The sequence below is a fragment of the Zonotrichia leucophrys genome, chromosome 1A, assembly GCF_028769735.1.
Source record: "Zonotrichia leucophrys gambelii isolate GWCS_2022_RI chromosome 1A, RI_Zleu_2.0, whole genome shotgun sequence".
Taxonomy (NCBI): Eukaryota; Metazoa; Chordata; class Aves; order Passeriformes; family Passerellidae; genus Zonotrichia; species Zonotrichia leucophrys.
Window position 1 is genome coordinate 35,145,532 of NC_088170.1, and position 22,133 is coordinate 35,167,664.

The 22,133-nt window shown below is 43.4% G+C and overlaps 1 protein-coding gene across 1 annotated transcript; it reads left to right on the top strand.

Moving 5' to 3' along the window:
• The first annotated feature begins 13,177 nt into the window (after positions 1-13,177).
• ACTR6 (actin related protein 6) lies at positions 13,178-22,085 on the top strand. The gene is made up of 11 exons (XM_064731637.1): positions 13,178-13,437; positions 14,091-14,208; positions 15,863-15,931; positions 17,256-17,379; positions 18,164-18,299; positions 18,387-18,443; positions 19,109-19,207; positions 19,369-19,447; positions 20,032-20,203; positions 20,768-20,906; positions 21,672-22,085. Exons 1-11 carry the CDS (start codon positions 13,370-13,372, stop codon positions 21,799-21,801), a joined length of 1,191 nt encoding a protein of 396 aa, XP_064587707.1. The 5' UTR covers positions 13,178-13,369; the 3' UTR covers positions 21,802-22,085.
• The last annotated feature ends 48 nt before the right edge of the window (positions 22,086-22,133 follow it).

Sequence of the window (22,133 nt, forward strand, 5' to 3'; positions counted from 1 at the left end):
GAACGGGGGCACGGCCCGGGAACGGGGACAGGGACAGGCGCACGGGCACTCGTGGCGCCATGGGCAAGGGAGGTGGCCCCTCCGCCCTTCGCTTGTTCACAGACCCCCTGCCCGCCTGCTCAGCATCTCCGTCTCCATTCAGCGCCCAAAGCCTCTGCCCACCTCAGCCCCACCGCCCACATTTCCCCCGCTCTCTTTCGCCAGCTGTTTCTTTCATCCCTCTTCAGCCTTCCCATCTCCAGATTCTGGAAGCTGTCTGTGCATCCCCGCCTGTGGCTCCATCCCTGTCCCGCCTGTGGAGCGTGTCCCAGCACCATCACACCTTTGCCTGGGCCTGACCGCGGCCAAGCGCAAAGATAGGAGAGCTGCAGCTTCTACAGCACCACAGAAAAGAAACAAAGCTGGATAAGATAAAGAGCTTACCGGCAGAAACTTACAATGCTATGGCAAGAAATTTACATTTACACACACACACACATATTTATATCCTATACCCGAATTGCTCAAACCCAGAGACTTGTAAAATCAGGTTGTTCCCCAGATGCTTACATTTTGCTGGCTATCTGTGACAAGTTTATAGCCTATGAGTTATTTTACTTTTGAGAGAACAGCCTCTCATGCTGTAGCAAAATCTCCAAGTAAGTTAAGAAATTAATGTCTCGTGTTAGTTTTGTTCATCCAAACATGGTTTTGTAACCCTTTTCCTCTGGCACTTCCTCATTCATAAAAGGCACCTTGAAGTATTTCAGTGGTGGGTAACCAAGTATCCTAAAAACATTACCTGGAAAAAGAAAAAAAAAAAAAAGAAAAAATTATCAGTCAGAAAACGAAAAAGTTTCAAATGTGACCTCCATACACAAGATGGGCCTCTGTAATAGAGCCTGAGCTGCAGAGGAAAGACATCAGATACTATTTTCTCTGCTTCTCATATACATAACATTAATAATTTACAAGTGATGAACGAAAACCCCAAGGACCTTTAAGTCAGAAATATGAAGCAGTATAGAAAAAATAGGTCAGGAGATGAACATTTTCAATTGATTTTTCCAGGCATTTAAAAATCAGTCAGTTGTGTAATACTGACCTCATTATATTCTTAAGGAGATTTATAATGTAGGAATGAGCTATGTATGAAGCTGTTATGAAGCTAACACTTTTATGCCTGTTTTATGTTCAGTTTTCTCAATTAGGAAAAAGTCTACCAGTATAATGGAGAAACAATACTCATCATCATGATGGGTCAGCTTCTCATTAAGAGAGAAAATACAAGGGGCAAGGAAAGCAGGGCCATGCCATATGTTCTCTTTCAAGCATCCTACAAGCATAGCTCTGGAAGAACAGGGGAAGTCCTGACGCTCTTCACTGATGTCAGAACTGAAGACCAGAAATATTTCTGTCCAGCAGGATTGATTTGAGTTGTGACCTCATGTTGCACCCCCATGTCCTGGAGCATACTGTGAGGAGGAACAGAGGAAAATGCACAGATTAACACCCACCACACACCACACCCTCCTCCCCCAGAAGGGAATTAGAAGGGCAACAATGTTGATTTCAGACCTTCCCAGTCAGCATGGACCTGCATGATGATCCTCAAACTATGTCTGGCTCTTGCTAATCCCACCAGTCCTGATCCTGATTGTGACCTGAGGATTGTTTTATGTACTTGATGTTCCACCTGCTTCATTGTCATGTTTGCTTGATAACCTGGGCTCTGGGCTTCACTCCCACGCCTGTCTGCCTTGCTCCCTGGCTGGGGGTGCTGGGACAAGCCCTGGCTAGGAAGGCCCTACCCTGCTGGCCACAGTAGCCCTCCCAGCTCCTGGGTTCTCTCCCTCTCAGAGCAGATGGCCCTCATGTCACTAAAAAAGCACCCCACTTGTGAGCATATCCAGGATGCTGAAAGGATCTCAAAGAAAAAAATTGTCTTGTATTTGCCATAGGTATTCTTAGGGCCTATATGCAAACACAACAGAATTTGTGAATTCAACAGAACACTCAAGAAGCCATGGATGTGGAATTTTCTACCAGGCAGTCATCTCAACCAGCACCCTGCCCTTCACCATCACTCAAACATGGATACATGGAGCACTGTTCATTGATGCAAAGTCCAGGATAACAGCCCTCTGTGGCAAAGAGTGTGGTAACTTCTTCCTCAAGGTAATCTTTCTTTGGATGCTCCAAACAAACTGGAAATTCTGTACTTGGCACCACTCAGTCATTCTGAGGCTGCTTGTTCCCACAGACTGGAGCACCTGTGCTTTGTAGAGAGTGTGCACAGTGAGTTTGACTCTCTCACAGTTTCATGTGTTCATGGGGATTTCTTAACTGTAAAAACTGGAATGGAGTTGAGAGGAAAAAACACAAAACCAACTAGAGCTCAAGCAACTTCAGAAACATGAAGGTCACAGAATTTTTTAAAAAAACAATTTTTAAAAAATCATTTCCCCCATTAAATAAGGCAGTAGGAGATGTATGAGAACAAACTAAATTTGAGCTAAGTTTCAGTGAGTGCTTTGTATAGTACTTGCAGAATGAGAAATCTGGCATGCGTTCTTATAGATACTGCAAAAGACAATGGTCTGTCTTCAAATGCAGATGTGCAAGCTTAAGTACTCTGATTAGTACCATTATTCAAAGAACATCACAAAATATCAATTCTCACTATTGTAAGGGGCAATGTACAAGGTTTGCTACCACATGGATTTTGAAATTCCTATTTATGTGACACACTGTGTCACACTGTGTCCTTGCTATGTGGCTGACTTGGTCTGTGTTACCTTCTCCAACAACAGCAGAAAGTCTTATCACAAGTGCCATTGGAATATATGGGTGAATGTGTAAACAATCTCAAAAAATATGTATGAATTGCCCTCAAGTAGCAGTGACAGTAAATACACCAACTTTAGTTTGAAGACATTTGAAATATTTATGTATATCAACCACTTCATATATATCTAAGTAAACTCTTAAAAGCCTGGCACTTGTTCTACATCCTAGGACAAAAAAAAAAAAAGGAAAAAAGCAAAAGTAACTCCTAACAAGTCATTGGATGATAGGAGATGAAGCTTCATGAGCTGGAGCTAGTATTTAGAAGGCAAACATTAATTTACTAAAATCTAGCTTTCACTTTTATATTCACAAGGCAAAAGTTAGCAATAGATATTAGGACTTTTTGAATCTAAACAATTATTCGAATAACTTTATATTAGTAAAAGGATAAAGTTATGCAGTTTTAAGAGTAGTATTTTATGTTTCTCTGTAACACTGAATACCTAATAAATTTGTTACTATTCTATGCTTTGTGTATTTTGGATTTTAATTACAAACCCAAAAATTTACTATGAGTATACCTGTCAGCAGGCAAAGAAGGAAAACAACCTAGAGCGTTCTTTAAAAAGCACCCAGGAGCCCCTGAACTAGAAAAACAGGCTTTTGATAATTCCTGTGACCTCTTCTCAAGAATCAAATAATGTATCTGTATTGGAATATGTATCCCAATATAACCAGTTAGATGGTGCCTAGGCCAGTTCTGACCTTCGCTGCTTGGCCAGAGGCAGCACTGTGGTGTTTAACCCCAGAGGTACCTTGGCTGGCGGCAAAGTGCAGCGGGGCACAAGACAGGACTCCGTTCTCCTCAGGAGAGAGCTTCTGGCGATGGTGGAGAGAAAGGGAATGGATTCTGCTAGAAGGTAGCCAGATGTTTATTCCATGAGTACAGATACGTCTGCACTGGGCCACTGCTGGTAACAGAATGAAGCCGCATGGTCTCATTCACATTTTAAGCTCAGGACAGGGGAAGGGGAGGGGACAGGTGAGTCACCAACCAGGTGAAGGGGCAGGGTCTCAAGGTACTAGGGACACCTATCACACGATGCCTTGCTGGTATGTTAGCCTGATTGACAGGGCACACTCAGCGAGGGGCGAGGGGGAAGGGAGAAGGTAAAACAGGATATTGCAACACACCACAACATCTCCCCCTAGTTTTGTTTAAAAAGAAGAGGGCTGTGTTTATGGTGCAGAATGATTCTACTGAGGCTTCCAGGTCATCCACTGGAGCACTGAGGGCTTCCAAATGGTAGACTTCAGGAGGGGGAGATGAGTTTGAGATTAACTTGAGAACCATGCGTCTGATTACTCCAAAAACAATGCTAAAAACTACAATAACTACAACTAAAATAAACAGCACTAAAATTACAGTTTTCAGAATAGATCCCAACCAGCCCGAGAGTCCCCAGCCATTGAAAAGTCCATTCAGCTCGTTGTCAGTTTCTCTGTTGATGTCTGAGAGCCTTTGTCAAGGTAGTCCATACGTGGTTTGGGCTGCGGTACTATGTAGGAGATTGCAGGTGGGATGATCACGAGTAGGACGAGAAGCAGGCTCGGTCTCATGACGTCTCGAGGCTACACACGAACAGTGGGATCTAAACTGATACAAAAACTTGAGACAAACATATATTACAAACTATTCCAGATAGGAGGCTTAAATGGAATTTCCTCCAGAGAACGTGCGCGGCGTTTTCTTCTCCAGGCAGCGTGAGCAACCTGGGGTGCTTCTGCAGATTTCTCTGAGACTTTGGGAACATAGGGCTTTACCCATTTGGAAGGAACCCACCTTAAACCAGAGGGGGTGGACACACAGGCGTATCCACGTCCCCAAGTAACCAATTTGTAAGGTCCCACCATTTTCCAAGTCTCAGGGTCCTTTACTAAAACTGGAGGTTTTTCTTTCATCAACCTGTGACTGTTCCCCCCAAAGTGGCGTAGGATGGGAGGGTTCAGGCTGTCAAAAGAACAATTCAGAAAATTTATTGTGAATAGCGCCCTGGATAACCGGATGTGGGGAGGTTCTACCTTCAGAACCTGTTGTTGCTGGTCCAGGACCCTTTTAATATCACGGTGAGTTCTTTCTACAATGGCTTGACCTGTAGGGGAGTAGGGGATGCCAGTTTTGTGCTCTACTCCCCATTGCTGCAGGAAGCTCCCGAATTCCTTGGATCTATAAGCAGGCCCATTATCAGTTTTCAGCTCCTTGGGGATGCCCATGAAAGAAAAAGCCTGTAAGAGGTGCTTAATAGCATCAATAGATGATTCTCCTGTGTGGGCAGAAGCATAGACCGCTCCAGAAAAGGTATCTACACTAACATGAACATATTTCTGCCGTCCAAAAGCCTGTATGTGTGTTACATCTGTTTGCCACAGTTCACAACTGTTCAGTCCCCTTGGGTTTGCTCCCGTACTCACTGTAGGGAGTGCATGTTGTTGGCAATTTGGGCACGTGGCCACAATCGCTTTGGCCTGTTCTCGAGTGATGTTAAACTGGCGAACCAGGCCAGGTGCATTTTGGTGGAAAAGCTGGTGGCTGATTTTTGCCTGTTCAAAAACATTTGGGAGAGTGGCCATCACTGCAGGCGCAGCAAGAGCATCTGCCCTTCTGTTGCCTTCAGCAATAAACCCTGGCAAGTCAGTGTGTGACCTGACATGCATCACATAAAAGGGTTGCTCTCGGTGAGTGACTAACTTTACCAGTTTGGAAAGCAATTCAAAAAGTGCAATGTTAGATACATCTTGCAGTATTGCTTGATCTGCTCTGGATACTACTCCTGCCACGTATGCAGAGTCTGTAATCAGATTAAATGGTTCTGAGAACCTTTCAAAAGCCCTAACAACTGCAGCCAATTCAGCAACCTGAGGCGAACCTTCCACCTCAGCAATGTCCGTCTCCCACTGCTGGGTTTGAGGATCTTTCCAAGTCATAACAGACTTGTGGGACCTCCCGGACGCATCTGTAAAGACAGTCAGAGCCCTTTTTAAAGGTCTCCTACTTAGAGCAGTTCTTAATTTTAAAGTAAATTGAACATCTTGTTCAAACAATTTGCAAGCGGGCCGTGCTACCGAAAATTGTCCTGAGTAGGAATCCAGAGCAAACTGCAACACTTCATTTTCTTGAAACAATTGTTCCAGTATTTTCATAGTATTTTGACCTGATTTTAACTCAACTGGAATGTGAATGCACTTAAAATCACATCCTGCTAACTCCCTGATCCGGGTCCTTGCTTTCCGGATCAGTTCTGCTATCAGCTCCTGAGGCTTTGTCAGCCTCTTGGACCTTTTGTGACTGAGGAAAACCCATTCTATGATCAAGAGAGAGTCCCTCTGGTCCCGGTCCTTTTTTGGTGTGTCCTTTGCCTTAGGTGTTTGTTTTTCCTCCCACTGGAAAATAATTCCATGGAGGTGTGGCAACTTACCTAGGATGATAAATTTGAATGGCAGGTCAGGCCGGCATCGGTGGGCCTGTCTTGTGGACATTGCAATCTGAACCTTTTCTAGAGCTTTCCGTGCCTCTGGGGTAATAGACCTAGGAGCCCCTGGGTCCTCTCCCCCTTTCAATAAATTGAAAAGAGGGGCAAGGTCTTCATTAGTCAGACCAAGCCATGGTCTTACCCAATTCAAAGACCCACACAACTTGTGGACATCCGCAAGGGTCTTGATCCTTGGATTGATTTCTAGTTTTTGAGGAACAATGGTCCTATTTCCAATTTCTAAGCCCAAATACTTCCAAGGTGGCATCTTTTGAATTTTCTGTTCCTGGAGCTCGAACCCTGCAACAATCAATGCATCGATCGTTAGGTCAAGCGCATGTGTTAGTAAATCATCATTGGGGGCACACACAAGGATATCATCCATATAATGGTAGATGATGGCCTTCTCTGTGGCTGCACGAACTGGGGAAAGCAGGGAAGAGACATACCACTGGCAGATAGCTGGAGATACCTTTAATCCCTGAGGAAGAACGGTCCAATGGTACCTTTTCATAGGAGCTTCTGAATTGATAGAAGGGACAGAGAATGCCAAACGCGGTGCATCGTCAGGGTGCAATGGGATTTGGAAAAAACAATCTTTAATATCAATAACAGCTAATTTCCAATCTTGAGGAAGCATTGTTGGGGATGGCATACCAGGCTGGGGAGAACCCATATCTTCAATTACATTATTAATTTGTCGGAGGTCACAGAGAAGTCGCCACCTCTTTTTGTCAGCTTTTTGGATGACAAACACCGGAGAGTTCCATGGGGACATGGTCTCTACAATGTGGCCCTTTCTTAGTTGCTCTTGTACTAGTTCCTCAAGCACTTTTATTTTTTGTTTACTGAGTGGCCACTGTTTCACATCAACTGGTTCGTCTGTTTTCCACTTAAGTTTTTGGGTGGGGTGCTGTTGTTTAATGACTGCTGCACAAAAATGCTGTGGAGAGTCTGGAATATTAATTGTGACACCCCACTGGGCCATTAAATCTCTCCCTAACAAAGGTTCTGAATAATCTAACACAAATGGACGGATATTTGCCAATTGTCCGTTTGGACCCTCGAATTGAATAATGCTTTTGGATTGCCTTGCCAATTGCAGACCTCCTACACCTCGAAGGTGACCAGCAACATTTTGTAAAGGCCAGTGTGCTGGCCAGTCTTGTACTGGAATCACTGTGCAGTCTGCACCTGTGTCTACAAGCATCTCAATGCGTTTAGACTCCCCACTCCCACTGACATTGCACCACAATTTGGGTTTATCTGTCCCAATAACTTGGACCCGGGCGACTGTGGGCCCTTGTTTATTGACATTTTCAGGTAAAGATGGCACAGGGATAGCTTGAGCAACAATTTGTCCCTTGGGAAGAAACAGGGGTGGGTGGAAACAGTGCAGGCTGAGAACAAATTGCTTAGGATCTGATGTTGTCAGTCCCGGAGCAATTTCGATCTCTTGTGGTGTGTTTTTGTCCCCAGTGATGATGTACTTACAACGAATTTGGTTCCAAGTACCTTTCTGTTCAGGATTTACAGAGACAATATGCCAGTCAGTGTCCTTCAGGTGGAGTGACTCTGTCAGCTGCAACCTGTAAGGCTCATTGACAGAAGATGCGGTTAATACAGAATTACTTAAATCATAACAAAGCTTATTTTGTTTCACTTTCAACAGTGGACTAGCAGACTTGGTCTTTGAAGCACCTGCTTTACTTACACAAATGTTAATATTATCGCGCGCTTGATTTGTTTTGCTACCCTTATTCTCTTGGCCTGCTCCTTTTATGTCTGCACGCCTGGCAGGCTGGCGCTTTATTCTTCGTTTTTTTGTTGTTGACCCCCAGGGAGGGCTTGCAGTTCTCCTCCCCTGCTATTTTTAAATTCATCAAATTCCCTTTTCAGGGGGCACTGGTTACTCCAGTGCCCTAGCTTATTACAAAGCAGGCATGGTTTAGTGGGCTCAACCATTGCCGGTCTCCGCTGCTGCCCAGGGTACTGCTGTGCTGAAAGAGAAGGTGCAGGGCTGGCAACAGCAACACGCTGAGGTGGTCTTGGCAGCAGCCTTGGTCTGGTGTCTTCAGCAACACTCATCAGAGGCACTTTCCTGTTACAGACTAGAAGCATATCTTTTAATGTAGGGGAAGGTTCCATAGGAAGGCTCAGGATTGCCGCTCGACACTGTTCATTTGCATTTGTAAACGCTATTTCTTCTAAAATTGCTTCCCTTGCATTTTCCTTTTTAACTTGTATTTCAATGGCTCTAGTTAGCCTTTCTACAAATTTCACAAAAGGTTCTGATGGTAGTTGTTTGATTTTACTATAGGGCTCAAAAGGCCCCTCAGGTTGAAGGGAAAAGAATGCCTTTTCAGCTGCTTCCTTTACTTTCTCAAGTGTTTCTGCAGGAATTGCAGCAGCTTGGACTGAGGGAGAAGACCATTGACCCTCACCACAGAGGTGGTCAATAGTAATAAGGTTACCATTGTTGTCTTTTGCTGTGTTTGGATCAGCCTGTAAGCTTGGGAGAGCATCTTTTAGCAGTTGTTTCAATGCTGATTCCCATAATTTGAATTCCGTGGATGTCATGAGACATGAAAACAATTGTTTTAAATCATGTGGAACCACAATAGTCCTACTTAATTCAGAATTTAAAAGGCCACGGAAATATGGACTGTGTGGACCATATTCTTTATGAGATTTACAGATCTCTTTAATCAATTGTCGTCCAAAAGAACTCCAATTAGCAGTTGGGGCTGCTCCAGCTTGAGCTGCAGGCTGAAACGTAACAGGAGCCAGTGACAACATGGCACTGTGCATTGGGTCTGCTGTCCCCTGCTCTGTATCCCTTGAATCAGAAGCATTGGAATCACAGCTACAGGTTTGGGGACAGGCAGTGGGTGTGTCCCCACCGTGGGAACCCGGGGAGGGGGCGGGGACAGGGAGCCGGCAAGGGGCGGGGAAACCGTGGGAACAAGGGGCGGGGTCAAGGGGCTGGCAGGGGGCGGGGATACCGTGGGAACAGGGGGCGGGGTCAAGGGGCTGGCAGGGGGCGGGGATACCGTGGGAACAGAGGGCGGGGTCACCTGGTGACATCACGTCAGCAGCCGCCCCCTGGCAGGAGTAGAGGGGCGGAGCTGAGGGTACTGCAGGAAAGGCGGGGGGAGGGGGGAAGGTGTCACGAGGAACAGGAGGAGAGGGGGATGGGGCAGGAATTTTGGGATGCTTAAGAGGATTTTGGGAAGAAGAAGACCAGGTTTGGGAAGATGCCACGTGGCACCCACCATCTTGTGCACCCCCTAGGGACTGGGGGCCATTTTGGACATCACTGCTCTCCGAAAAGCTAACACGTGCTCGGGATTTTTTTGGGGAAAGAGGTTTAGGGGTTTTAGAGGGAGAGGGAGGAACAGGGAGAGCAGAGGCACATGGCTTTACATTTGGCTTTTTTCTCCATTTCCTTTTGTTTGAGCAATGCTGTTCGAATTTGCAAACTCCAGAACACAAATTTAGCTGAGGGTAATTTGCCAGATTGTCCTAAGGTTATCAATTCATTCCCAACTTTATCCCAGAATTGAATATTGTGGATTTCTTCAGGGGAAATGTTTGGGAACTGCAGAAAAAGCCATCTTATAAACTGTTTCAATTTTCCTTTAGAGAATTTCACATTACTCTTGATTAAAATGCTAACAATATGATAATACACTCCCCTTTGTACAATGCTAAGTTTGGAACCCATGTTAAAAAGCAAAGTACTTAATCCCGCCTGACCAAAAACAAAGCTAAATTCAGCTACCAATTTCTAAAAAAAACCACAGATAGAAAGCGATAACGAGCAGACAAAAGCTTCACAATGCAGCTGTATATACTGCTTTTAAAATTCCCGGGCAGCAGCAGTAGGGCACGCCATGCCCCCTGCGGTGGAATGCAGCACCCCCGCGGAGCAGAGGGAGCAGCCACTCCACGTGGCAGCCGAAACCGGGACGCCCCCCCCCCCGCCGCCGCGTGTGCAGAGCACTCCCGACCCCCGCAGGTCCCCCGGCCACGTGGAAAGAGAGCCCCCCCCCCTCCTCCGCCAAGAGAAAGAGAAAGAAAATCTCCTAACACGTGTCTGGACACGCTGCTGAGCCGGGGGGGGAAGGGCAGAGAGCGATCCCGCTCCGGCGCGAATTCTAAAAAACAGTGAAACACGCAGCAGGAAAGCTAAACTAGAACGCTATGAATTCTCGTCTGTGGGGCTGCGCAGCCAAAATGCAAAGGCAAAAAAGGAACAGAACTCGCGGCAGAGTCTGTTTTTGAGCTTCTGCTCTACCGAAAGCAGAGATACTCACGTGAAATGGAAGCTGTAGGCTGGGTACAGGCAGGCAGGTCTCCACCGGAAAAGGACCTCTCTCTGGGTGCAAGAGAGGCTGCCCTTTTCTCCCTCTGGAAAATCTGTTCACCACAATGAAGCAGGGCTTTCCAAAGGCGCCGAACAGTCCACGAAACTTTTTCTGGGAGTATTCCCAAAGTCTCTAGCTGGGAGTCTTGAAGCCAGGCTCCTTTCAGCTGGATGCACGGCTGGCAGAAGCTTCTCTGAGGAACTGCGAGTCCTTTTTCGGGCTGCAGAGTCGAGCCCACCCAGGGACGCCAATATATTGGAATATGTATCCCAATATAACCAGTTAGATGGTGCCTAGGCCAGTTCTGACCTTCGCTGCTTGGCCAGAGGCAGCACTGTGGTGTTTAACCCCAGAGGTACCTTGGCTGGCGGCAAAGTGCAGCGGGGCACAAGACAGGACTCCGTTCTCCTCAGGAGAGAGCTTCTGGCGATGGTGGAGAGAAAGGGAATGGATTCTGCTAGAAGGTAGCCAGATGTTTATTCCATGAGTACAGATACGTCTGCACTGGGCCACTGCTGGTAACAGAATGAAGCCGCATGGTCTCATTCACATTTTAAGCTCAGGACAGGGGAAGGGGAGGGGACAGGTGAGTCACCAACCAGGTGAAGGGGCAGGGTCTCAAGGTACTAGGGACACCTATCACACGATGCCTTGCTGGTATGTTAGCCTGATTGACAGGGCACACTCAGCGAGGGGCGAGGGGAAGGGAGAAGGTAAAACAGGATATTGCAACACACCACAACATATCTGCTACGGTCAGGATTAAGGAAGCTGTCCTTAAGACACACTTCCTTCACAAGCACACAAAGAGGATTTGTCTAAAAGCAGATTGCCATGTGTTCCAGTGAACATCCCGGCTCATGGAAAGACATTTTTTATTTGCTAGGGAGAAGAGTCATCATACAGAGTAAGTTATTTTTAAGTTCACGAAAGTCAATTACACACAAATACAGAACTGTAATGCTCTTCTGGTTTTACTGGAATACAACAAAGGAATTAGTGATGGCAAATAAAACATATAAATAGAGGAAAAATTCATCACCAAGACAAGTGCAAGGTGCTGCACCTGAGATACATACCCACAGAGCCCAGTGCAGGCTCAGAGCTGTGTGTTATAGAAAGAGCCTTGTGGAATGGACATCAGGCTGAACTGCCCTTAGCAGTGCCCCACTGCAGCAAGCAGATCCTGGGTTGCACCCTCAGGGGCATTGCTAGCAGGGACAGAAACTTGATCATCCCACCCTGCTTGGTGCATTTCAGGCCACACCTGCAGTACTGTGTCCAGTTCTGCTCCCACCAGTTCCAAAAAAATTGTGGACAACTGGAGAGCATCCAAACTAAGGCCATAAAGGTGATCAAAGACTCAAGAACACACACTGAAGAAGGACTGAAGGACTTGTTTTTTTCTGGAGAAGCTCAGGGGGACCTTATCACAGTATTGTGGTACTTACAGAGTGGCTACAATGATGGAGGCTCTCTCCTCACAAGACGACAAAAAACAAGGGTTAAGTTGTACCAGCAGAGCTTTTGTCTTGATATAAGGAACTTTTGCCCCCTGAGAATAACCAATCACTGCAAAAATCATTCCTCGGGGAGCTCCTATTGCAGGTTTTCAAGATGGTGTTGGACAGGGTGTTAGATTGTCTCATCATGGTTCCCTTTACTACGAAAGGTTGGACCAGATGATCTTTCAGCATCCTTCCACCTGATGCTGTTCTATGGTTCCATGATTCTACAAAGGTGTGTGCTGCTATACTACACAGACTTCAGTAACACAAAAACTGGTCAGCAACAGTGAATTCCAATAGCACTGTTTTCCATACTATTTATAATAGAAGTGTTAATTATGCATGCTTTGAAAGACTTTCTACATGAAGGAAAGCTGTAGGCAGCTGGGGGCTGGTCTCTTCTCCCAGACAACCAGGGACAGGATGCGAGGACTTACTCTTAAACTGCACCAGAACTTGTTGTTATTGTTTCACAGAAATGGTGATTGGACATTGGAATGGACTGCCCAGGGAGGCGGTGGAGACACCGTCCCTGAAGGTGTTTAAAGAAAGGCCATGCATTAGTGCCATGGTGTTCAGTCATAGGTTGAACTCAGTGATCTCAGGTCTTTTCCAACCGAATTGATTCTGTGATTCTGTAACAGTAAAACAATGATGATGGAATTTAGAGCTGTCTCCCTTTCCACTGTGTCACATTCTTACTCAGGCCAGGCCCGTGTTGCTGCGCACTTCTCAATGCCATCGTCACTCAGCACCTTTATCCCGAGGCGCGGCGCTCCCGCACCGCAGCATCCCGAGCCGGCAGGGTCACCCGAGGCAGTGTGTACCTTTAAATCACCGCCACACCGGGCTCTCGCCCCGCCCACCCCCGCCTCGTCCCCAGCCGTCGGTGCCCTCCCCGCGGGGCTGACGGAGGCGGGGGGCCGCGCGCCCGGGCCGGGCGCTGTCCGCGGTGACGCCGCGTCACCGCCCCGCCCACCGTGTGACGAGCGCTGCCGGGTCACGCCCGGCCAATGGCTCCCGCCAGCGTCACGGGCAGGGCGCGCGCCCCGCGGCAGAGGCGGAGCGCTGCCGGCACTCCCGCGTCCCGCGGCCACGCGCGCGCTGCTCCTCCGCTCTATGGTCACCGTACAGATCCACGGCGGTGGCGGATCTATACTGGGACGGCGGCGGCCGTGGCGCCGTGGGGAACATGGCGACGCTGGTGCTGGATAACGGCGCCTACAACGCCAAGATCGGCTACAGCCACGCGAACGTCAGGTGAGAGGCCGGGACGGGGCGGGGCGGGCGTTGGGCGTCCCCTCATGGCTTCGCCGCCGCCGCTCTCCGCCAGCCCCGCGCCCCACAGCCGCTCACCGGCGCGCGGGCGCGCAGCGCGCTTGCGCTCGCCGCGGAGAGGCGCGGCCTGGCCCCGCCCCTGCGCCGCGCTGCGCACTGAGACCCTCTGTGTCACAGCGCGTCCCCCTCTGTCACACCGTGCCGCGCCGTGTCACACTCTGTCCCTCTGTGTCACACCGTGCCCCTCTGTGTCACACCGTGTCCCTGTGTCACACCGTGCCCCGCCGTGTCACATCGTGCACCTGTGTGTCACACTGTTCACCTGTGTGTCACACCGTGCCCCTCTGTGTCACACCGTGCCCCACCGGCCGGGGTGGGGGGAGAGCCCCTGGCGCTCTTCCTGCTTGCAGGCGGTGGCGGAGGTGGGTTGGTACTTGGTTTTCCAAAAAGTGTCTTGTCTGTACTGGAGTTGTCAGAAATTAAAGATTTCCCTCACGACTGGCTCCAGCTAATGGACTAAGGCCAAAATACATCAGCGAAAATATTATTAAAAGTAGACTGTTTATGAAAGTGGCTTAAAGAAAGTGAATGTGTCTAATACCATGTTTAATAGGAAACTTCCCAATCTTTTCCAGCGTTATTCCCAACTGTCAATTCAGGTCAAAGACTGCACGCTTGAAAACGTTTACGGCAAATCAACTGGATGAAATTAAGGATCCCTCTGGTCTTTTTTATATTCTTCCCTTTCAGAAAGTGAGTAAGATATCTTCAGTTTAACATTAAAGCCCAGTGTAAATTGTTCTAAGGAATAGTTTTCATACTGTATGTCCCAACTGCAAGGTTATATGTGGTATCATACAAGAATCAGTCAGCAGTGTGAAGTTTAACAGTCATAGAAGTGTTTAGGTTGAAACACTTTAAGATCATCAAGTCCAAAAGTTAACCTTGCACTGTCCATGTCCCCAAGTGCCACATCTGCACATCTAAATACCTCCAGGGGTGGTGACACAGCCAGTTCCCTGGGCAGCCTCTGCCAGTGGTTGATGGCCCTGCTGGTGAGAAAATATTTCTAGTCTAAAATTCTTTGGTGCAGCTTAAGGCCATTCTCTCTGGTCCTGTCACTTGTTATCTGGGAGAAGAGACAAAACCACCACATCACTACAACCTCTTCTGAGGTCACTGCAGAGAGCAGTAAGGTCCCACTTGAGCCTCCATTTCTGTAGACAGCCTCCCTCAGCTGGTCCTCGCAGGATTTGTTCTCTGAACACCTCACCAGCTTTGTGGCCCTTCTGTGGACTTGCTTCAGTCCTTCAATGCCTTTCTTGTTGGGAGGGAGCCAAAACTGAAAGTAGGATTCCAAGGGATGGCCTCACCAGTGCCTGGTGCATGAGGGCAATCCCTGCCCTGGTCCTGCTGGCTGATATTGCTGATACAGGCCAGGGTACTCTTGGCCTTCTTGGCCATCTGGGCACTGCTGGCTCATGCTCAGTGGCTGCCAACCAGCCCCCCCAGGTCCTTTTCCCCTGGGCAATGTCCCAGCTATTCTGCCCCTAGCCAGCAGTGCTGCATGGGTTTTTGTGATCCAAGTGCAGGACCCCACCCTTGGCCTTGCTGAACATGATAAGATTGTCCTCAGTCCATCAATCCAGCCCATCCAGAAATCTTTACAGAGCTTTTCTACCCTCCAGCAGATCAAGCACCCAACTTAGTGCTTTCTGTGAATTTACTGAGGGTACACCTGATTCCCTTGCCCACATTGTTGATAACAGGGACCCCAATACTGAGCTCTGGGGAACACCACTGGTGATGGGATGCCAAGTGGATGTAGCACCATTCAGCACCACTCTCTGGACTGGACATCCAGCCAGTCTTTTACCCAGTAAAGAGTTCATCCACCCAAGGCATGAGCAGCCAGCTTCTCCAGAGAATGCTGTGAGAACTGCTGTCAAAGACTTTCCTGACTTTGGTAAAGTCCACGTAGACAGCATTCACATCCATTCCCTTCTCCACTCAGTGGGGCACCTTGTCACAGAAGAACAAGTTTGTCAAGCTGTAATCAACCCATGCTGGCTGGAACTGATCACTTGTATGTCCCCTACATGCTGGGTGGTGGCACTCCAGGTAATCTGCTCCATAATTTGCTTCCCTGGCACTGAGGAAGACGGACAAACTTCTGCCAAAAACAATACTGTACATTGTTTTTGAAGTGCAGCAATCAATGTATCAATGGGGAATATTTGTAACACACCTTAATCCTATGTAACATTTACTCCTTAGCCTAAAAATGTAAATTTAGACATTTTAACTCTCATTATTTTTATATTACCAGTCTCAATTGTTGACTTTTTTTTTAAAGTATGATTTTATTTTTTCTAAATAGTGTAAATTTGTTTCTAAATTCCTACAGGGTTACTTGGTGAACTGGGATGTTCAGAGACAGGTTTGGGATTATCTCTTTGGAAAAGAAATGTATCAAGTAAGAGTCTTTTCTTAACTACATATTTTGTGTAGATTAAATACTGACTAATGGAATTAACAAATATTAAGTAGAACAAGTGATCTTACTGTTCTTTTTGAAAGTGCCTTCAATTAGAAATCACAGGGATTTAAAATTTTTGCAAACGTTTTTGAGTTCTGGTGTAGAATTTTGAAAATTATTTAAATTTTTTAGTCTTGTAGGTATGTACTCAGTATAGCCCACATAAGAAATTCATATCAATATAATTAAGAGGTCAAGTTAATAAAAAATAATCACAGGCAGATACAATGTAGTTAAGAGATCAAGAAATAGTAAATGTAAAAGGGAGGGATGAGCTGGGTCAGTAGGCCAAAATACATACACATTTAGTAATCATCTTTGGCTAGCCATTTTCTACCTCTGAATAACTTAAATGTATAAAATATAAATATCTGATACTTAATTTTTTTCATATCACACAAGCTGGATTTAGCACAGGAAGTGTATTAGGGATTTCTTTTAATTTTTTTCTTTTTAAAATGTTGCGTTTTCTGGAAATTCTTGAGTTTTTTCCAACACCTGCATACTGAGAATGAAAGTAATCCCTCAAATCAACTTAGTCTCTGTACATTTTTATATTTAAAATATAATGTGCTGGCTTTTGATACATAAATTCCATTTTTGTTTTGGAACTGTATTCAATGTAATTATGGTTTAGAGAATTTGTTTTTAATTCTTCACAAGTGAAGTCTACAGAGAGATACAGCTGGTGATTTTTTTAGGGCCATGTCCAGTTATGATTGAAGTAACCGTATTAAGTCCTCTCTAACAGTGTTTTAGATACTGGTGAACATGGAAAATCCAGGATCCTTTGCTGGCCTCAGCAGAGGCCGCTAGGAGTTTTATTATTGATTCCTCACTGTACAGGGCTTTGGTTATTAGACAAGTAAGCTGTGGTGCAAGTGCTGAGCTGTCAAGGAGACTTATTTTTCTGTAGCTGACAGGATTAGTGTAAAGTATTTTACATTAAAAATGGAGTGTTCCTTTGTGGTATCTCTTTAAAATGTTGAATTACAATTTGCAAGGATGGGAACAAAATCAGGATATGAAAGTGTTGCCTTCTATTATGTTTTTTACCCATTAATTAGATAAATTTGTATCACTGATCATGAAGCCCTTAAAAAAGCCAAAACATTCTAAGTCTAGCTTCTACAAACAGATATGCCAAGTGGTAATCATGACTTCAGATTTACATGATCTTCCACTGCTGCAAAAGATGGTAATGGATTTTTAATTAATTTTTAACTTTTATGTACTGACCATCTTAATGTGTTTTTTATAGGTGGATTTTGTAGATACCAATATAATTATTACCGAACCTTATTTTAACTTCACTTCAATACAAGAATCTATGAATGAAATTCTATTTGAAGAATATCAATTTCAAGCTGTTCTTCGAGTAAATGGTGAGTATGTCTCCTTCCAGTTTGCATTTATGTATTTTGAAGCTTAACTCTTTAAATAAATGAATTAGCAAGCACGCATGCACACACACATATATATACATAGTAAAAACTATTACTTCAGTTGCTTCCTGGCTCTTGAATAAAAGTGGATTAAACATTTTAAAAATTGTACTTTTTACAAATTCCAGCTGTACTCTTGTATTACTTCCTAAAGAGTGTCATGGTATATAAGGACAGGAAATTTGAGGAGAGTAAGGATGACAGAAATAACAGATGGATTTTGAAACAGGATAACATTTGAAGAATTCTGCCAAAACTTTGCATGAATTCTTTGATAGCTTTCCTTTTTTAGGGGTGTAGGATTGGTTTTTTGTTTGGTTTTGTTATGTGTTAGCAAATAAAATACAGCATTATGATTATGAAATGTATTGCGTCTCAAAGGGAATGTGTGAAAAACCATACTACCCTTCTGACAGGTAACTGGACACAGGATACTCCTTTTGATAAGTTTGATAAGTTTGATAAGTATGTAGCATGATCAGTGTGATTAGACTTTAGAGGAAATGGAACATGGACTGGAATTCCTGAAAAAGATTAAATAGGACCATATATAACACTTAATTTTACCCACTGCCAAAATGAATTAATGCAGTGGCTGTATTACTATGTATTGAGGTCTTGAAAGTCTGTCAAAGGCATTTAAAATATGAAGCAAGTACACCTTCATATCACTGTGAATTCTAAATGTTCATATAAAAATGGAATTCAATTTTTTCTATTTCAGCTGGAGCTCTTAGTGCACACAGGTATTTCCGGGATAATCCATCTGAGCTGTGTTGTATCATCGTGGATAGCGGATACTCTTTTACCCACATTGTACCTTACTGCAGAAGTAAAAAGAAAAAAGAGGCAATCATCAGGTATGCTGCAGTATATATTTTCTAGAAGAACTGTTTGCTGTGCCTGAAGTTAATGACAGAATTCCTCATGTTACTCTCTTTCTGTAGGATTAATGTTGGAGGGAAACTCTTAACCAACCATCTAAAGGAGATCATCTCTTACAGGTAAAGCATCGTAATTTTCACTCTGAAACTTGGTATGAAATGAGCTAGAAGTTTATGGGGTATTCTTACTGGTTTTGTGAATTTTAGATTAATTGCTGTTTAAAGGAGAAGGGAATTTTTTGTCTGTTATAATCTGCTAGCTACCATCTTGACCTTAAGATCAAGATGAATTAGGATTGAAGAATTAGGCTGTTGTTTTTCAAAGTGCCAGTGTTTTTGAAGTTGTTGAGGTTACCTGTGTGTTCACAATTATACAAGTCTTGACATATTTTCTGAGTAGATCATCAGTCAGTTTGCTGACTGATTATATCAATACTGCAAAATAAAATGCAGTAGGATCAACCTTTCATTGGGATCCTTCAGCTTGGAAGTGTATCTAGGTAAAGGTCTTTACCAAAGAGCTACTGGCAGGATTACAGCTGTGCTTGTTAGCAAGACAGTGGGCAAATGCAGGTTGATGGATTTACTGAACTGTGAAACGGGACAATATTAAGCGCCAGTAGGCCAGGAATGCTTTTGTAAATTGAATGCAAGTTTAGATATTGAGACAGGAGCTTCCTGCAGCTGAAAAACAATGGTTGCTCAGTTCCAGAGCAAAACTGGACAGGAAAGGGAACACTTAATTATTCTCAAACTTATGTGGTTTTGGTTTTTGTTGTTCACAGGCAGCTACATGTTATGGATGAAACACATGTAATTAACCAAGTGAAAGAAGATGTGTGTTATGTTTCTCAAGACTTTTACAAAGACATGGACATTGCCAAGTATGTATGCAATGGTACTAAATGGAGAATAATCTGTTTGTACAAACAAAACTATACTCTTAATCAGAAAACTTTCCAGTTAAGTTGAAGTCTTGTTAGTATAAAATAGCTGGAACTTAGAACTTGTTTTTTATTCTGTTGAATTTTACATTCTTTTTCAGATTGAAAGGAGAGGAAAATACTGTAATGGTAGATTATGTTTTGCCAGACTTCAGCACAATCAAAAAAGGATTTTGTAAGGTAATAATAATTCTAAAGTTTTTCCTCAGTAAATTGGGATGACAACAAAATACTGTTTTTTCAGCATAGCATTTTATATTCTATTATTTAACAGCTGTAGCTGTCTCTGTTTGTGCTCTGTCATATAACTTACTCATATCATTATTAAGATTTTGAACATTAAGTTAGGAAATGTTTTCTCTGCTTTGATGGTTTTTTTTGTTTCTCTGAATTACATTTAAACACCCAAATAAGGTTGAAAGTTCAATGTTATAGAAGAGCCTGAAATATCAGTGAAGACAGTTTAACGGTTTTATCTCATTTACTGAGCCAGCCATAGTTTTGAAAGCAGTCCTATACTTCAAGGCTACTCTCATGCCTACCTAGTTTTATTTTGCTTTGGGCAAAACTGCAGTTGGTAAGAGCAAAGTCACTTCAGATTTAATACTGGAGTATGCATTATTCTTAAAAGAGTTGCTGATAGATAATATGACAATGGCAGCATACACTGCCTACCTCTGCAAGACATGAAATGGATCAGCTGAATTTTCTAGGATGTGATTTCTTTTCTTAAGCAGTGGATACTATTCGTGTCTTTAATTTAGCCAAGGGAAGAGATGGTGTTAAGTGGAAAATACAAGACCGGTGAACAAATACTTCGTCTAACAAATGAAAGATTTGCAGTTCCAGAAATACTTTTCCATCCTTCGGATATTGGTATTCAAGAGATGGGAATTCCTGAAGCCATTGTTTATTCTATTCAGAATTTACCTGAAGGTATATCCTGAAAGTGTTTTGAAAAGGACAGGGGAGTGGGACAGGGAGGGATGTTGTAATGGCTTGGTTTCATTTGGTGTGAAACTGACCAAAAGTCAGTAATTTAAGCATCAAAGAGTAAAACCTTTCTGACTGCTGTTTGTCAGAAGTAATACTAAGGCTTTAATTTCATAGATTATGTATAGATAATTATTATTACAAAGAAGATTTTCATAGGTTTTATGATGCCATGTTAAGTATGGCAGCATTTAGGCTATTAACGACTCTTCAAAAGCCTGTGTCATTTAAAATCACTCTTGAAAGGGGAATTGTGTTGGCAAATGTGAAATTTAATAAATACAAGAAAACAGTAGTTATCAAAGCCAAATTCTGAAATCAGAGAGAACATAGGGTGATTGATCACCTTCTCATATTTCCATTTAATTGATATGCTGATAATAAATTTTTTGTATACATATTTATTACTTCTGTTTAAATTCATAACAAAATTGGAAATATTACCACCTTTAATCTTTAGATATATGTTCCATCTCTTAACTACATATTTACTTAATTATTTTACAGAAATGCAGCCTCATTTCTTCAAGAACATAGTTCTGACTGGGGGAAACACCCTTTTTCCAGGCTTCAGAGATCGGGTTTATTCTGAAGTTAGATGTCTTACGCCAACTGACTATGATGTTTCCGTTGTTCTTCCTGAAAAGTAAGTCCTAAACTAATAAATAGAAGGGGCTTTATCTTTCTAGCAGAGCAAACAATAAAGTAGGGTTTCTTTTGCTGATTAAGAACGTAGATTGAGTAAAGGCATTAATTTAAATATTAAGTGAACAAAAACTGTGCAAGAGAATGTTTTAAATCAGAGTATTTTCAGACAAACAAAATAAACTAAAGATCACCTGCTTGCTCTGTACTTTACCTAATAAAGTTAAGGAAGTGTTTTTAGGGTCAGCCTTTTTACTGCAAACAGATAATTAAGGCTGTATTGTAACTATGTAAGATTAGAACTGAGTCTTTTACTTAGAATTTTCAGCATCTGAAAGCTGCCAAGTCATAATTAATAAACCACTTCAGGGGTTAGGGAGGGGTAACATCTTTGCAGAAGGAGTGGAGACAAAATAAGTACATTTTGAATATACCAAAAAAGTCTACTTTTAAAAAAGCATTTTTAAGGAGTATTTTTAAATCCTATTAAAGAATTATTATCTGTGCAAAGTAAATATAAAGCATATCCATGTTGTTCCCTCTTCACACCTGCATTCAAACAGGCCCCCTTTTAAAACCCAAGTCAGCTAGCCCTGCTAAAGTTTCAGACTTTGTCTCGTAATTTCTCTGGAGCTGGATGGTTTGATTTAGCAAACAAAAATGTAGTTTAAATAGGTATGGCTAAATAAAAGTCTTGGAAATCATCACTGCATATTTCTATTTTAAATGAATCTATAGAGGAGTAATAATAACTTTCATTTTCCAGCCCTATCACTTATTCTTGGGAAGGTGGGAAGCTCATTTCTGAAAATGATGATTTTGAAGACATGATAGTAACTAGAGAAGACTATGAAGAACATGGACACAATATCTGTGAAGAAAAATTTGATATATAGGTGGCATAGTTGGATATGTTGTTATTCCATTGATTTACTTAGAATGGAATTCTTTGAACTACAACCTCTTTTCCATCAGCTAGGATTGTGTTTTAGCTTTCCTGTATTGAATTGGGTTGAGAAAAAATGTTAAGAGTTTAGAAATAAAGTTTTACAAGCGTAATACTATGAAGTAATATGTTCACTGTAATTTCATTATGTTTGTATCTTTTCTGATGGCTTCATTGTATTTTTATTGCAGAACACCTCAGTGCATGAGGCAATAAAAATATCAAGTGCTTGTATTGGTGTGATGCTAATACATAGTGAGAAGAAATTTTTTTTTTTTTCAA